The 19,584-nt window shown below is 34.6% G+C and overlaps 1 protein-coding gene across 1 annotated transcript in view; it reads left to right on the top strand.

Moving 5' to 3' along the window:
* The window catches only part of LOC149797316 (syntaxin-binding protein 5-like), a 252,736-nt gene that overhangs the window by 47,382 nt on the left and 185,770 nt on the right, over positions 1-19,584 (top strand). Inside the window, exon 5 of the mRNA XM_089962039.1 lies at positions 6,171-6,305. Coding sequence (XP_089818165.1) covers positions 6,171-6,305 — 135 coding nt within the window. The remainder of the gene's footprint in view (positions 1-6,170; positions 6,306-19,584) is intronic.

Below are 19,584 nucleotides of genomic sequence, written 5' to 3'. Positions count from 1 at the left end.
GGTACAGTATGCATCTATAAGGGGCTTGGGTGGCTGAGTGGTCTAAAGCACAGATTCTTACCATTCACTCCCATCTAACCCCTGTCTGCTTGGGTTTGAGTCTCCAACTTGGCCTATGTAGGTATGTAAGAAAGCTTGCCGGTAGTTTCCTGTGGGTCGGTAGTTTTTTCCAGGGATTTTGATCTATCATTGCTGAAAAATTGCATTAAGCCCACAACAATAAAAACTAAAACATTTTTGCCTGTACAGCTATAAAACTCAATATATATATATGCATTCAAATTACAGAACACTTTATATATATAACTGGCATACATTCCCAACTCCTTATTCAGTGAGAAAAATATAATGTTTTACACATTACAACTTTATGTATATTCTTTAAAAAAAAACATTTTATTGTTGCAAAATGAGATGTTCCTTCTAAATAAGGTCTACAGTGAGTGGGTTCGTAAACCATTATTAGTCAGATATGCCCATATTTCAGTATTTTTTCAAGAGTTGATGGGGTATAGTAAGCAGTAAGTCTGTAGTTCATGGGGCTTGAACTTTGGGGAGAATACTGGTATTTCCCAGAGCAGTGAAATTTATGGGGAAAATACTTACTGTATTGATTCATCAGCTTCAGGTAGAGCCAGTATGAATTCAGTTCATTTGTTTTGCATTCAAAACTGACTGTAGCTCTTTTTTGCACCATAGTAAAAAAAAATAATTTGTAAAACAATCACATTAAATATATATGTTTTATATATTTAAAAAAAAACTCTCTACCTACCCTAATTTTAAAACCAGTGAAATAGGAAACACATTTTTATTGTTTTTTGCCTGATAAGCATATGGGAAATTGCTGGTTCTATTGTTTTTAATGTTTTTACACCTGAAACTACACCAAGGCTTGCTACTGTACTCTTTGCCTAATAGAATGCATCAAATGTCTTTGAACATTTGCAAAATATCACATCTTTAGGGTCTAATATATAGATTTTCATCAATCTAAAATGTCATTGGTATTTTGTTGATAACCATTAGAAAAGTTAACTGTTTTATCAAGTATGCTCTCTTGAATAACCTGTGCAAATTGATTGGTTTACAGCATAAAATAAAGGATTGCTGCCAGGTTACCCACTGCAGATATGCCAATAAAACAATTATATATGGCTACTTATATGATTTACATTAATAAATATCACTTAAGGTAACTTATTGAATAGATCCAAGTCTTTGGTTACTGCACTGAATACATACTGACATGTTTATACACCCGGTAGATCTGTTGTGATGGGGTTGTTAGGAAAAAGTCTTACACATATATATGTACCCCTTACATGATTGAGATGTAGAAAAGGGCCCTTCAGCCTTTTCTGAATGGAACAAGTACAATAGTATTAGCACAGTTTTCAAAGGCATTGCGACTATGTTAATATTATCTAAATATTAATTTGGCATTATATCTATTAGATTATCTTCATCAGAAAACCACAGTAAACAAAGCCCATTTTATACAGACCATGACCACTCCTTGGTGGTCATCCTTGATGACCACAATAAAAGCATAGTTTGCAAAGCCATTATCTGCAGGCTGCCATGGTACCTCTGTTAGCATGCAGAGAGAGATAATGTTTTTTTTTTCCTAATCCTCTCCACTCTCTATCCACCCCTCCTGCAATGCATGGTTTCAGAAAAAATGTGAGCTGTAATGTGTGTGTATGTATGTGTCTCTCTCTCTCTCTCTCTCTCTCTCTCTCTATATATACCGTATTTACCGTATGTTTTCGGACTGCAACAAATAATTACTTTTTTGTCGTCCGAATACATATCAAATTCTTTAATTAGGTGTCTGAAAGCATACACTTGAAGATAGATTTATCCCCCCCCCCCCGATGTCTGTAACGAAGTTACCGTTAGCTCACATGACAACGTGCTGCCATGAAGTAAAACAAGTATTTTGTCAAGCACCACGGAAAGGATAATGAATGAAAAACAGGCATTACTTGCCTATTTTGTCTATGTGATACATGTCCATCCACCAGAAAACACAGCCATACATGTATTAGAGCCACTATTGTGTACGTATTTTCCAAAAGAACTGCCATATTACTATATAATTTTGCAATCCACAGTTTAACCCTCTGCTAATCGGCGATCATTAAAATCAACATTACCAACGCGCGCAAACTTAATTCTGTGTAATTAAGATTTTAATGCAAACTAAATAAAAAGATTCTGGAATTATAATTTTTAAGATATTTATGACAGAAATATTTTAGTATCAAGAGTAGAAATACCGGTACATGTATGATGGCTAATCTTAGAGCACCAAGGGTGAGAGGCTCCATATGGGGTGAGTGTTGTATGCATGCATAGGAAGGGTAAAAATAACAAGCAAGTTGCAATATACGAGTTGGCATGATTAATATGTTGGTATGGTTTTTTATAAATAAAGGCGATCTATTTGTTGTGGTTCTCTCTTTTTTTTCTCCCCACCTAGCCGAGGGTAGCTTCAAAATGAGTAGAGCCTGCTGACTCGAAACAATTGACTGCTCAAAAATTGTTTTGATGTACCGGTATGTCGGAGGTTTCAAGGTGTCTAGGTGATAATTGTTAATAATAAAACTTGTGGGATTTCTTTGACAGGTGTATTTGGAACTAAAATGCAGCCATCTGGATTTCATTAAAAGAGCACACGATGTACTGAACATTTAGCACCCACAATCAATATTTATCGTCTACAAAGAGGTTTACTACCAATAGAACAATAACTATGTTTAAACCTTGGTATATAATGCCTCAGGGATAAGGGGTTTGTTTTGTTGCACAATGCCAATGAATTTTACTAATCCATACCAACTCTCCGATGTATTGTTTAATGATATAAAGCAGGGGTCATGGTTTCTAATCAAAGCCATAACTGTCACACCTGTTTGAAGTAGTTTCGTGTGTAATAATGTCTACACTGACAACCAATCATATTTTTGTTAGTCAATCAAGCTATTAAAATATAAAGTATAAATAAAATACCCACCACTATCAAAAGTTTATATACTGGATAGCTGTCGTTGTGAAACATAATATTGTTAGTACTGTAATAATTTTGATGGATAAATTTATCATACGTTATGCAACAAGCGAGGAGGCACTGCCTAGTTCATGGAGGGACTCTCCCTTGCCGAAATCATCTCCAAAGAGGCCAGTAGGCCATCCACAGAAGCGACCTCAAATTAATGATTCTGAGGATGCATCACAAAAAGAACCGCCTACGAAGAAAGCTGCTCTAGATAACGAGTCTGATTATCTTGAACCTGAGAGTGCTCCACCCGGTTCTGTACGTGGTCACTATAAACATTATACATTAAAGCAAAAGCAGGATATTGTTAACAATGCAGAATGTCTGGGAATTAGACCTACAGCAGAAAAATTCAAGACTCCGAAATCCACGGTGAGTACCTGGATGAAAATTGACTTTTCTGCCGATCTGAACTTGAACGGACATTTGCCAAAGTGTGGGCGACCCATTTCATATGGACAAGCTGTGGATGATAAGATAGCTCAATGGGTGCTCACTCAGCGTGACTTACAAATTCCAGTCAGTGTTGAGGGAATATGCATTTATGCCAAGGAGCTTGTCTCAACAGAATTTCCGGAGAGCAAATTCCATGCCAGTCGTTCATGTGGAGAGAGTTTCATGAAAAGACATGACTTTGTGCTCAGAAGCAGGACCTCTCTTGCCCAACGTTTACCCAAGGATTTGGAAGAAAAGATTGCTTCGTTCCACAAGTTTGTGATGGATAGACGTGAGGAGGACGAGTTTGACAATAAGTTTATTATTAACATGAACGAGACACCGATGTACTTTGATCTTGTGCCAGGGAAAACGGTGGACAAAGAAGGAACGAAAAGCATTCTGATTTGTACAACTGTCACGGAGAAGAGACACATTACTGTCGTTTTAGCCATTGCAGGTTCTGGCGACGTATTACCTCCAATGATTATTTTCCAGGGAAAGAGACAGCTAGATCTGAAGGCACCATAAGGGTGGATTATCGCAGTTCAAGAGAAAGCATGGATGGACAAAACGCTAATGATGCGATGGATTGAAGAAATTTATTTGCCATTCACCAGAAGAGAGCAATCACTATTAGTTATGGACTTGTTCTGGGCTCACATCACTGATGACATGAAGAAACAGTTGCGGCGTGGAAACATTATGCCAGCAATAATTCCTGGAGGCTGCACATCCAAATTGCAACCTCTTGATGTGAGCATCAATAAACCTGTCAAGAGCTACCTCCGCCGCAGCTGGATGGAATACGTCAGGGATGCTACGAATGCATTAATATCATCTAATGAAAGCAGCAACGGATGGATCAAGACAGCCAGCAAACAGACTGTATTGGACTGGGTTGTAAATGCCATGGACACATTGAAGGAAAAGCGCACAATGATAATTAAATCTTTCAAAGTGTGCAGCATCAGTGTCAATCTGAGCGGAAGTGAAAACGCGCTGATCAGAAATGACAATTAAACAATATGGATGATGATAGTGATACAGAATTTGAGGGCTTTTCGCCCGAGGACCTACAAAAGACTATGGACAAGCTACTTGATATTGAATAATATATTTAAATATATTACAGCATTAAATCATATTTCTTTTCATTCTTTGATATTGCTACTTATTGTATATGGCTTAATATAACAGTGTTTATCTATCTATCTGCATACATACATACATACATACATACATACATACATACATACATACATACATACATACATACATACATACATACATACATACATACATACATACATACATACATACATACATACATACATACATACATACATACATACATACATACATACATACATACATACATACATACATACATACATACATACATACATACATACATACATACATACATACATACATACATACATACATACATACATACATACATACATACATACATACATACATACATACATACATACATACATACATACATACATACATACATACATACATACATACATACATACATACATACATACATACATACATACATACATACATACATACATACATACATACATACATACATACATACATACATACATACATACATACATACATACATACATACATACATACATACATACATACATACATACATACATACATACATACATACATACATACATACATACATACATACATACATACATACATACATACATACATACATACATACATACATACATACATACATACATACATACATACATACATACATACATACATACATACATACATACATACATACATACATACATACATACATACATACATACATACATACATACATACATACATACATACATACATACATACATACATACATACATACATACATACATACATACATACATACATACATACATACATACATACATACATACATACATACATACATACATACATACATACATACATACATACATACATACATACATACATACATACATACATTTAAATTATATTAGTTCATGGAAGTTCATGACCACAATAAATAATTGGCTACCAAATGAAGCAAATTTTGTATCAGTTAAATTAACGGTAAACACGCTGTGAATTTTACAATAAAACGAAGCAGCAGATCTTCCTAGATTGTGTCCAAAAACATAAAATTGTAGAAAAAATTATAGCAGAGCAATGTCCGAAAACTTACAAGGCATTTAAATATTATATTTTCCACAAAAAAATGATGTCCAAAAACATATGGTAAATAAGGTGTGTGTGTGTGCATATATATATATATATATATATATATATATATATATATATATATATATATATATATATATATCCACACACACACACATACGGATCTGCAGTATGTACAAAGTTGTAAAGCCCTCTTGTAATTTAATAAAGTTTATAGCTTATATGTTCTTTTTTTGTTTAAAAATAATGTTAAAATTAAAAATAGGTAATAAAATTGGTACCTGAAACCAGCATTATCATAGTAAATGACAGTATATGAATATTTGTCATATTTAAGTTTTAGCAGGACATGATTATTGAATTGAGTAATAATATCATCATGCATTATGTTAAATTGCTTCTAGTACTCAATGGTGAATTGCATTCGATTGTATTTCAGGATCACACATTGTCATCTCCCCTTCCAGAGCAAATGGCTTTATGTAGGGACGGAGCGAGGCAATGTACATGTGGTCAACATAGAGTCCTTCAGTCTCTCTGGATATGTAATAAACTGGAACAAAGCAATAGAACTGTAAGTATTGATTCATAAATGCAAACATGTGGATTAAATGAAAAACAACTACTGAGTCCAGCGAATTTAAAACATAGATGGTAGTCCATAATGTCTTTTGAAAAGAAATTGGTAATCAGGCTTAATTAGAGTAATCTAGAAGAGGCAGTTTTAATACTTCCCTATTTCCTTGCCATGGATCAATAATTCTTTTTCTTAATGCATAGGACAGGTATACATAGCCCGTGGAAATATATTTTACTTTGTTGTGATCTATTTCCACATTTTGTTATTGAAGACTGATTTTGTGTTCCTAATGATTATCAATAAATCAATAAATATTATCGTTGTTGTACTTGTTGTTGTAGGGTTTAACGCCATTTTTCAGCACAAGATAGGCTATACATGGCAGCCAGTTTAAATGGTGGAGGAAGAACCCGAGAAACCCCCGGAAAGAACCAGCAATCCATGAGAAGCTTCTGGCAAGCTTTCTCACATAACCACGTTAGCCGAATCCGAGACTTGAACTCACGCAGATATAGGTGAGATGGCAGTGATCCGTAACTGTGAGCACTTTAGACCACTCAGCCACTCGGGACCCCAAATTTTATCATTATACTTTGCTGGTTTTAAAGTTTCTTTTAATCTGGATTCTTTGGGGAAAATTCATTCGACTTTAAAACAAATACAGTTCCTTGATTTTCTTCTTTGATAATGAAGGTATTTTGCATTACAAGGTTACCTTTAGCTTTGTACTGTGTAGAATAATTATAGAGTTATGCAACCCTACCTTCTGGTATGAGATCAAACAAGAAAGTTTCCAAAAATTGAAGATTAGCTATCTGCAGTGACATTGCAGAGTATTTTTAGAAGTCGTAAGATAAAATGTACCCGAGTCTTGTGGGTTTATTTTAACATTTATACAGTAACTTAGTTTAATTGGCTTCCGTTATTTGGAACAAAAGACGATTAATCATTTTACAAGAAATTATAGTACTCTTTCGCAGCTGGATAACTAAAGCAATTAAGATTCAATCTTAGGTTCATTAAGATTCAATCTTAGGTTCATGGCTCCAATTAATTAATTGCTATTGTCAAGATAAACACACTTACTCGTTAGTTGAAATTTTCTGCAAATTCTATGTATTTGTGTTTGAGAATTATATCACTTTAAAAGAAAGATAGTTTTGGTTGATAGCGCTAGTTTCAGTCGATTTGACAAAATTATTACAAATTAAATTTATACATGTGAAAACTGTCTAGATTTTCAATAGTTGTGGTTAAAGCTGTACTGGTGTCACTTTTAGCCAATTATGCCGATACAGCGTATAGCCAATTATTAAAATTGCCAATACTGATTGTATAGGCCGATTATTTCATTATTATTTGTTTTATAACAATGACTGGTTCAGAAACATAAACATATTAGTGTAATACAAGCAGGTATTTTGCTATGTGAGTTATAACAGGGTTGTTTATGCGGCAAGTGATTTTGAACTTCAGTAGAAAAACAAACAGAAACCGGACAAAAAGTACATTGCTACAGTCAAACCCGGTTATCTCGATTACATCGGGGGTGTAAAAAAATCGTCGACATAACCGGGTCCCGAGATATCCGGGTTCATAAAAACCGGTAATTTTAAAAATGTCCTTGAGCATTACTCCTGTCTCTTGCTGGTGTTTACTGGAATCCCCTCCCACTGCATGTTACAATAAAATAAACAAAACGCTTAATTGATAATAAAATGAAATGAACTAACCTGGTGTTGTTATCATTTATTCCTTTTTTATCATCATAAGTAATTTATTAAAGAAAAAATATATCTATGAACTCTTTATATCACATGTAGCGTATGCATCCATTACTGTAGAGTGCATCACTTATGTCAGATAACACACGACGCATTTTTATAATTGATGTGAATATTGAAAAACAAATCATGTTTGGTTGTACTCAGAGGTTTGAATATGTTATCAGATTGAAAAATGGATCAAAGAAAATCACAAACGAGAGAGTGAGAGAGAAACATCCACCGATTGCTTTCAGGCACCCGCCATTCACGCATAACGTGGTGTTAGGTGCAAAATAACCAAGATTGTATTATATCCAGGTTAATATATGACAGTATCTCGCAGATAAAGATGAATATATGTTTTTGAAAATACATGTACATGTACATGTTCATTGACTGTGAGTGCAAATGACACTCCTTTCGCTAGCATAGGTTACAAAGAGTATTTATTAAAGCAAGTTAATGTTGAGTAGACTACTTACCCCGCAGGCATCAGCCGTAACGGACCAAAATTGTGCCTGAAAATCGATCGCTTTTGCTGACTATTTCTTGTACAGTTTCTGTGAGATTGACGTTAAAAAGTTGCATTTCGTCGAATTAAGCGGGTCCACATGTTACTTCGGACCGAAACTTATGCCCGACATAACCGGGTTATCGACTTAACAGAGGTCGAGATAAGCGGGTAAAAAATAGCATAACAAAGAAGAATTTTTTCGCAACCGGACCAAACGCTCGACATAAGCGGGTTGTCGAGATAACCGAGGTCGAGATAAGTGGGTTTGACTGTATTTATAGAAAACAACGATCACACAAACATAAAACTTGAAAGACTTTAAAACTAACACTTATAAAACTTATGGTTTGCCAATTCAAGATATAAATGAATGAAAATGTATTAGCTAGTCTTTAAACTTTCGTTCAGTGATGCAGGTCTCCATTACTAGATTTCAATAAATGGCTAATAAATGTTAATTACAATAGCCCAATAATAATTAAAATTAATAATACACATGCTTTAAGACTAAAAGTTAGACGTCACTGTATACTGATACTGAAAGCCTAGTTGAGGTAGGTTGTATTTAAGCAAAATGAACATTTTTCCCTTCTCGCCAAGTAAAGATCCATGACGATCCGAAAAAATCTGGCCTGCACCACTAAACAGCTGCTCGCTCAGAACGCTTGAAGCTGGTGCAGACAGATAGCATCTAGCTAATTTGGCCAGGTAGGGGAACTGAAACATATGAGCATTCTACCAGCCATATTTGTCTCTTTCTGGTAGCAACATAGGGCTTGCCAGGTATAATTAAGCATCTCATCAACGGTGTCATCCGCGTGGATTGTTTCTTTGATGGTATGGACAGGTTCATTACAGGCCACAGAAAACAAATCCTAAAGACACGATGTTGATGGTCCAGTGGCATTTGTTTCAGTTTCATTGCAGGACTGGCTAAAGAACAGAGTAACTATAGTGAGTCATAGTTTTGTAGTAGTTGAAAATTTTGCTAGCTATCTAATCTGCCCAGCTATCTGCTAATGTGTATGCTGGAAGTTCAACAGCCACACGAGGCCTCATTGGCTGGTTGGCTGCTGTGATTGGGATGAGTGCATGAATGGTATTGATAATTTGTTGTGTGCAGACAATCAGCGGTAGTTTACAGCAAATGTGTTAAAAAGTATTTACTTTTAAGAATATGTTTGTCTTTCAATTAACCCCCAATTCAAATGTTTATTCCTTAATTTCCACTATTTAATTCTGATTTAAAATTCAAGCCATATAAAGATGAATGTTAAGATTGAATTTATATTTTGGAAATTTATTTACATCAGCACTGATTATTTCTGCCGATATCAATTATACTGATTGTTTTAATAATCAGCCCGATTATGAGTATGGTCGATTAATCGGTACAGAGTTAGTTGCGGTTGCATGTATTTTCTTTGTCATACAAGCTAAATATATAGTAGCATAATGGTTCAGGCATTGCCAAAACTATTTGTGGACCATTGGAATTTTGAAATGACAATAATTGACAACAGGTGATTTTTTTTTAAAATTTCAAGACTGATCAAGTTCTTTTTCCCTGGCAAATCTGTAAAACTCAGTAACTTGTAATCTCAATCCCATGACCAGAATATTGTTGCTCTTTGGGGTTTAACGTCATTTCTCAGTGCAAGATAGGTTATATTTGGCAGCCAGTATAACTGTTAGAGAAACATGGCAAGAATGCAGTGTCAGATTTGCTTCAATTTACTTCTTTTTCTTTGCTTCCATTTTATTGAGCTTTCCTTAATGTGAAGATGATACAGCATTTATTTTTTCTGTCGTCATTGTCAGCAGTTTGTTAGGGATTTTTAAAACTTGTTTCCATGGGTATGCATCTCCTAAACCCCATCATACATTTTTATCATACTTGGCATTGATTATAAAGTTAAGCCAATTCATTCTGCAACATACTCAATCACCCATATGACTTTGGAGGTTTGGTCACAATCATAGAAAAAAGTCTGTTAAAGTTTCTCTTTCAGGTTTTTGCATTTGCAGATATTTCCTAACATCGTTGACAGATTTTGTTCGTAGTTGAGATGACTCATTATAAATTTAAGTTGATTCATTCTGTGACAGCGAGCTGTAGAGGCACAGTTAATAGAGCATCAAGCTATAGGACAAGTGTCACAGGTCTAATGGTCATCCAGACCAACCAGGGTCGGCTGCCTTGGTGTGTTGTTGGGAAGGATCCATGGAACTGATATAACTTATATTATGTTACAAATGCCTTGAAAACCCACAAAATCAAAATAAATAATAATTTTTAAACATTTTTATATGTTACAGTCATATAAAATTTACGTTAAAGTTTTGGTTATAGTTTTTCCATTAGATCTTATTTCCTAAACCCTTTGATCAATTTTCTTTGTATTTTGGATGATTCATTTTGAAGCTGAAAAAGTTTATGGACAGTTTACTCAGACTGTTAACATGATACTAAGATCACATATACTAGAGCAGTGCTTCATTGATGGGTGATGGCCTTCTTGTGAGCTCACCTGACCTTAAGGCCTTGTGAGGTTTGCTGTAGCCAGACATCCAGCTGGGCCTATTTCAACCAAACTTGTTAGGAATATTCCTCAGGACATGCTCTGCCAGTATTGATGATAGGGTTGTTTCTATGGGAACAGTACGACTTCCATTGCTACCGTAATGGAAGATCTATTTTTGACTTATCCTGTATGGATGACCTAGCTTGGTGGGAATTTTTCTTAGCGGTATCAAAATAATGTTGTTGGTGGCTCCTCAAGCAAAAGTTGAAGCTTTCCTGATGACCAGTTGAAAAATGGATTCTCATCTTGAGAAAGCACTGGGTGGGAATATTTGTTTGGGCTTACTCTTCCAAAGCATTATCCCGATTATGTAATGTCCCACTGCATACATGACAATTTAATTTTTGTCTGCCCATCTGTGTGTTCGTCCATCCATACATTCATCCAGAAAGGTTTGTTGTTTTTTGCAAGATGGCACAAAATGCCCACATTGTAGGAAAATGAAAGTTGGATTACATACTTTTATGTATATGTGGATGGGTTGATTACCAGCATATTTTTGGGCCATTAAAACAAATTTTCTGTTATTTAAACAAAATCTCTTGAGGTGGACAAATGGAATTTGGTAAGTTTATTTGCATTTATATGTAACATGATTAGATTTCCAGACAACTTTGAGGCTCTTTTGACAAAGACTTTGCTAGCAGGATTAATTTTGAAAAAAAAACACATGAGGTGGGCAAATGAAATTTTGTATCTGTTTATATGCACATTAAAATTTCTTGGTTAGATTTTCATTTTGAATTTATCATAATTTTATAATTTTGGGAATCTTTATCAGTTGAAGTCATATTATTAAAGAATTTGCTAACGTTTAGTAAGCAAACGATACCAGTATGGAAAATTAAAATATACAGTTTTTCCATTGAATGTTTATATAAAAAACAGAATAAAAAAATGGAAGTTTATAAAATATCAAACAATCTACTTGTCTCTATATAAAATGCAAGTTGTATATACAATGAGCAGTGCCTAGCAGTACAAAAATCCATTGCCCTGTACATGGAAACAAATAAAAATGAAATCCAGGAAACTATCTGCAAAATCAATAATAGGGCTGTGTACATAAAATGAAAGATTGAAATAAGATCTTTGGCATTCATTTTCATGAAATTTTCCAAATTTTAAATAATTTAGCAATTTTACATTTAATTGATGTTACCTTAGAGGTTTTTAATGGGAGAGCCAGATGTGTTTGCTAGGCAACCAGGCTTTTCAGTCAGTTTGTCCAGTAGACAGTTGTGTTTTTTGAAAACATTTCTACACTTAAATGCCCTTAGATTGATCTAGCCAAAGTCAGGATCTATAGTAATAAAATGATAATTGATGTAGCAGTGTCAGAAAGAAGCCAGCCAGGCAGTGGTCAGGTCATTGTTAAGGTCATTCCCATCAGTTACTGAAGACATTATTTTACTTGATCAGATAGGGTTGGGTTTATTACATTTGTCAACCTGCTTGCTTGATACATATTTACTGGTTCTTTTTGATCATTATTTTGGTGAATTCTCATTACATGTACTCATGTTTTCATGTTGTCACACACCCATCTCCTGGGATTTTCAATTTCTCTGTTGGGCCACTGTATACAGAATATGCTTATAATTCCTTTATTGTAAGCAGCTAGGAGACATTTATAAGAAGTCAACTAGAAATGGACAGCTGTGACCACATTTTTTTTCTTCAGTTTCCATTTGCTACAGTCCTTTTAATTGGGATGCCTGTGGGGCCTTTCTCCAAATTGGGAATATGCGCATATGCACAGTTTAGTAACATTAAATATGATTTGGAAATGTTTGCATTTGGAGTAGCTGACATATTGATTAGCTGGTTTCATGTATTCATACTTGCAAGCACCGAATGGTTGTATAACACGTTTCCTGCTTTCATTTTAAAAAAATGCAGGGATATGAATTGGAACCCAGCTATCATCTGGAATGAAATATTAGTCTGCACCATAGCATGCTGGACTAATGTTGCGAGTTAGACATAAGGTGTTGTATCAAGTCTTTTATTTTGAGCAGTTCTTACAGAATATTGTCATGTCAGATACCATATAGGTATATCAGTTTTTGTTTGCTACTTCCATTGGTGACTGCAAAATACTGACAATTTAACTTCCCATAAAAATATACAGAGTAAAGTAAATTTTTTACCATCAAGTGTCTTAATAGCAAAAATTAAAAATAAGCATTAAAATAATTAGACGTTAGAAATTTCCAAAACTCAATAAATTAGCCAGAATTTAAGAAATAAGTTTACTTTTATACATTGTTGATCAAATGAGGTATACTTCAGAGTACTGTTGTCCGACGTATATGCACATGAGCATAGGTATTGCTTTACCAGCTGGGTCATCAGTGTAACATGAAAGTTTTGTGTTAAAGTGCTTGCAAGTCAGCTACAGAGGGTATACATCAGCACAATGCAGCTCACTGATAGTAGAGTGTCAGACTTGTAATGCAGGCCTGCTCAGGCTGGCATCATCAGCATGTCTTTTGGAAAGTTGCTTAGCTTTCGTTTCTTCAGCATAATGTAACCGTTAATAGTGATGTTTTTTTTTCCATTTGAAAGTGGAATTCATTTTGTCATGCAGCCTCAATCAGATTTTTCATGAGATGGTCCATTTTTAAAAAAGGTCTGTCAAGCTCCATTCTGCACTAATTTAATTGTATATAGACATAATATCTTTTTTGTATGTTGTTGAACAATCATTGTAAAGAGCATTCTGATTGGTCACAAGTTTATACTCATCCAATCTCCAATGGCATGGTGGTTAGAGCATCCGCTTCAGTTGCAGAAGGTCACAGGTTCAAACCCAAGCCAAGTCGTACCAAAGACTTACAAAATGGTGCTAAAAGATGTCTCGCTAGGCACTCAGCATTAAGAGGTTAGTGTTAGGACTGTTCAGCTTGTTGTCAGGATAATGGGACTGGGTGGGAACATCATGTTTTATATTTGCAGCATGATGCCCAATGCTAGGCATCACTGTAAATTGCCACGCTGCTGTGATATGACTGAAAAATTGCTTAAGTTACGTTAAAAATCCAAATCAAACACTGCTCATCCAGTGAATCTTTTCATAATGGAAACTGATGGAAATTAGGATACTTGCCAAATGTGGCATCTCTAATTAGTGATTCGACACAGGTGAACAAAAAAGTTTGATAAAGGTTCAGAAAAATGTGATGAAGTAGAATGGTTTGAAAACTGAACGCCTGAGGACTAGCATTTTGTGATCTTATCCAGAAGGATATGAACTACAACTTCCAATTCAAACATCTAACATGTTAAATGACGACTATGATTTGGAAGTTGGAAGATTCCAAACTGATTCCCTTCCATAATTTAAGGAGGGACAATGTATAGATCACTGCAGAAGTGATGATGTGGTTGCCAGATACCCTTGTCTGTCACAGATGGCCATGATATGACTTTGTTGTTTTCATGGCCTACAAGTAGAGTCTTCCTGGAATGTCTGGAATGATATTCTTGTTTCCAAATCAGGGATAATAGATATAGAAGCCCACAACTCTGTATAGAAAACATCAAAGATTGTCTAAAAACATCAGGAAAAGTGAGATAAGTATTTTAAGAAAGATCTCTTACATATACAACTCTTTGTCAAAATGTGCAAACTTCATGTAGATAATACAAAGAGGTGCTTGAAAGAAAAAAAAAAGTACCTACCTCTTCTTGAGAATGAAAAGAAAAAAAATTGAACAGTGAGCCTACAAAGTCATGGTTACAAAAAGGAGAGCAAAAGAAATCTTAGCCCAGGCTGCAAAATAAAAAATTAGCAAGATTCACATATCAGTATCCACTGGTTGTGTCCAGTGAGGAAAAGACAAGTGAACTTATGCGAATATTTGTTATATAGTTGTGTATAATTACAAAAATTAGCATGAATAAAAGAAAACGGATTTATTATGAAAAGAGAGAAGTGTGACTTTAATGAAATATGTGCTGCAAAAGTTTACAAATTATTATTGATTTTTTATCATGTGAAAACTATATGCACATGTAATAATTTCAACACTAATATTATTGGAGAACAAGTTGATGTGACAATGAACATTGTTAAATTCTTCCAGTATTGTTTAAAGTTGGGTAAGTTTGTTATTTTTCAAGTGATTTTTTCTGTGTTGGAATGAAGTAAATTCTTTGCAAAATATTATAATAATAAGGCCAACCAGGAGTAGATTTTTTATGCTCTCAGTCTAAAATACATTTTTGGCAGGTGGCCTTTTGCCCCTCTGAGAACCAGCAGTGGGAGGACTCACGGACAATTTATTTGTTTTTCTATATTAAGAACCAAGATAATGGCTCAGTAATGTGTTAAAAGTGTTATTAAAACTAACAATATCTACCATAACATCAACGCACAGATGAGACATGACCATCAGAACATTTGTAGCTAATATGTATTATGTATCAGAGCATATTTCATTGGATTTAGCATTATTTCAAATATGGAGCATTTTGTCTTTTAATTTCCAACTGTGTCCCCTAATATTGGACCATTCCGTGTTTATTGAAAAATGGAATCCGCATCTGTGAAGTTGAGACCCTTCAGTAATATATGAATATAGGAATAAGTTACATTTATTATTGCCTAAACACTGCTGGATACTGAGGAAATTGATTTATTGCCATTCAGCATTATTGTAATTTGATTAATCAAAGAAAGATTATACAGTAATGTAATATTCATCATTTCATCTTGAACTGCCTTGAAAGACAGATTTAAATCTGTACTTTGTTAAATTCTCTCTCATCAAAAGCACACATGTATCTCTTTATAACATGTGCCTCCATTCATGGTAGTGTTTGTAACGATTACTGAAGGCATTAAAAAAAGGTTTCAAATTCCATCTGAACTTTTGATTAATTTATCAACTTTTCTGGAACTTGTACTCTGTTGCCACTGGTGATAACCAAACATGATCATGTATTTCCAATGGATTCATTGGAGGGAAAACAACAGATTTTACAACTGAAAAAGTGCAGTGCATTTTCAGTACAAAGTCATGGTTGAGCACTACAGTGTAGTACATTTTCAATGCATAGTCAAGATTGACCACCATAGTGCAATGCATTTTTGATGCAAAGTTACGGTTAACCACTAGAATGCAATGCATTTTTTTATGCAGGTCATGGTTATCTACTAGAGTGCATTACATTTTTGATGCAAAGTCAAGGTTGACCACTAGAGTGCAATGAATTTTTTTTATGCAAGCCATGGTTGACCACTAGAGTGCAAAGCATTTTTGATGCAGGTCATGGTTGACCACTAGGAGTTCAAAGCATTTTTGATGCAGTCATGGTTGACTACTAGGGTGCAATGTAATTTTGATGCAGTCATGGTTGACCACTAGGGTGCAATGCATTTTTGATACAGGCCATGGTTGACCACTAGAGGTCAAAACATTTTTGATGCAGTCTTGGTTGATGACAAGAGTGCAATGCATTTTTGATACAGGTCATGGTTGACCACTAGAGTGCAATGTAATTTTGATGCAGGTCATGGTTGACCACTAGAGTGCAATACATTTTTGATGTAGGTCTTGGTTAACTCTAGAGTGCAAAGCATTTTTGATGCTGGTCATGGTTGACCACTAGAGTGCGATGCATTTATTATGCAGGTCATGGTTGACCAGAGTGCAATGCATTTTTGTTGCAGGTCATGGTTGACCACTAGAGTGCAAAGCATTTTTATGCAGGTCATTGTTGACCACTAGAGTGCAATGCATTTTTGATGCAGGTCATTATTGACCACTAAAATGCAAAGCATATTCAAGGTTAAATTATCATCACCACAAAATGAGCTCCATTTTTAAAATAAAATTCTTGCAGACATACATCAGCAAATTATTACTTTGAAAAGAAAAATAATTCTAAGAAAGATGGAGTTATTAAGTAAAGCACATGATGATTGGTGTTAACTAAAGTGTAAGCAAACTGAGGAACAGAAAAGGCAGGTTCAGTGACAATTTCTGGTTGTCTCAGTAATTCAAAAATGTTATTCTGGTTGTTTTGGGCCAAATTAGACAACATTTGGGGAATTATTGGAGTAAGCTGGCTTAGGTATAATAAAGTAGTTTTAAATATTATTTTCTGTATTTCTTAGACTGTTAGATTTGTCTGCTGAGATTGCTTTGTTATTATTCTTTTGGTAGCTGAGGTGATTGACATGAACTGTAAACTTTACCACTTTCAAGAGTTTTCAGTATCATATGAAATAAGAGTCTTTAATCAAAAGGGAAAAAAAAAACTAAATTTTTTTTGTAAATAATTGTGATACGTTCCCACCCACCACAAAAAATTGCAGTGTTTTCTTTTATCCTTTTTTTATTGTTTGTGTCATTGCATTTTTGTTTCTTCTTGCCTTCATTCACGCATGCCATCAGGTCACAAAACCTCCAGTAGCCATTATGCTTTTGGATTGAGACCAAGAGGAACATGTAGACAGTTTCTGAAATAATATAATCCAATTTTTGCTTTCCTGTGTAATCAATATTTTTAAAGGTTTATGAATGAAAAGCATTATTTTTAATGGCTAATGAATGTCAAAGTTCAGAAACAAAGATAAACAATTATGCCATAGTTAACTTTCTTGTCATTTGTAAATTGTTTAATATGAAATGGATATTGAAAAACCATATTCCCTACTTGTAAGTAAGATCCATCAGCTTAGACCCTGATTTACTTTTACATTATGCAGTTTGTTAGGAGTAATCAGTAGAATTAACAAGAACCAGCAGATCATGGTGTACGTTTGCAGTTGGATGCAACTTAAAAGCAACTACATACAATAAATCATTTTCATGGTGAGTTTCAATATTAGCTCACCAACTTGGACATTCAATAATACCATCTGTGGTATAGAGCTGCCTGCTGGCTTGGAACATGGTTCTTAAGCATGTTGTTTATATTACCATTCCACATATTGGTTTATAACTTTATTTGTGCATGTTGTAGGTCTGATTCCAATTATCAGGGGTAGTCAGTGTCAATTCTACTGGTTCCAGCTGCTGTAAAACCCACTAGCAAGTTTATTCCAAACAATATTATAAACTGATGCTTTGTTGCTTAGAATGGTAGTTGTAACTGATAGTCACATGTTCCCACTTCCAAATCTTCATTTGGCCACCACACTTGAAAAATATGCAATATCTGTATTTTACTCCATCAATATTGACTCTTTCTACATGAAGTGTGATGCTCGGTTAGATTGTGTTGCTGGTGGATGGGTTGCTGTGCAAACTGTTAAATTGTCAAGGGGTTTTACTGTTATATTTCATAAAGCCTAATTAACTGTCTCTGATTATGTATGAAATATATGTACCATAGTTATTCTAATGGACACTCTGGAGGGGGATTGCAATTTCCAAAGGGTGTGGATTGTTGAATAATGCATGTCACTGTTTGAAAATGTTAATAAATTAAGATGTTTTAATTTTTCTAATAGTCATTGGGTTACTTGTGTACTGTTTTAATTATTTGGACATATCATATTGAATTTATATGGATCTATAAGCCTCCGGAATGTAGGAATTTTTCTTTTTTGTGAAAAATAAGAGGGCTTGGGGTATTAATTAGAAAGTGGGCTTATATGTTTACAGATTGTGTTTCATTGATTTATATATGAGTAGTCCTGCCAGGCAGTCCCTCAAATGGACAGTGATCCAGTGAAGTTCAGTGCCAGGTGAATAAGAGTTACTTGCAGTTATAAAATGTTGGATAAAGTTACCTGATTGTTAGACACTTGATTCATATTTAAGTGACTTTCAGAACCTCGTTTAAGTTTTTATATTGTATAAAAACTGTAGTTGAATAGATGCATGTCTTCTAAACAAGATTAGACAGAACTTGTCTTTAAGAGCAATGACAAGATTGCTGTTAGCATAAGGCTTATATGTGCTTGAGGGTTATATTTTCAGAGCTTTTGCAACCGTATGATGTAAACATTTTACCTGATCTAGTATTGCTGAATTCCTGAACAAGCCATTGCTCCAGTATTCTTGCTTCTTTCTTTAGTGATTCTAAAATGCACATACCAGCTAATCGACTGGATATGTGTAACTTGTTTATATAATGTACATTCTTAGTATAAGGTAAACACCCCCCTCAAAACTTAAAAATGTCTGATTAACATTTTTGAAGCAAAAACACAATATGCCAGTACCTTTGGAGCAAGTACTATTCAAACCCACTTGTCTGTACAATAAGTGATTTTAACAAGAATAAAATCAAACCTTGATTTTGGTATTATCATTGTTAATCAGCCACCATAAATTTACAGCCAATAACCTGTCCATATGGATGATGGTGGGTGGATGGAACAAATGTATGCATAGGTAAGCAGACAGACAGTTACACTATATTTCATAAATGCAGATGAAACACTT

This window comes from Sinohyriopsis cumingii, chromosome 6 (assembly GCF_028554795.1).
Source record: "Sinohyriopsis cumingii isolate HCF-2022 chromosome 6, ASM2855479v2, whole genome shotgun sequence".
In the NCBI taxonomy this organism is placed as follows: Eukaryota; Metazoa; Mollusca; class Bivalvia; order Unionida; family Unionidae; genus Sinohyriopsis; species Sinohyriopsis cumingii.
This window is presented reverse-complemented; position numbering and strand designations above follow the sequence as displayed.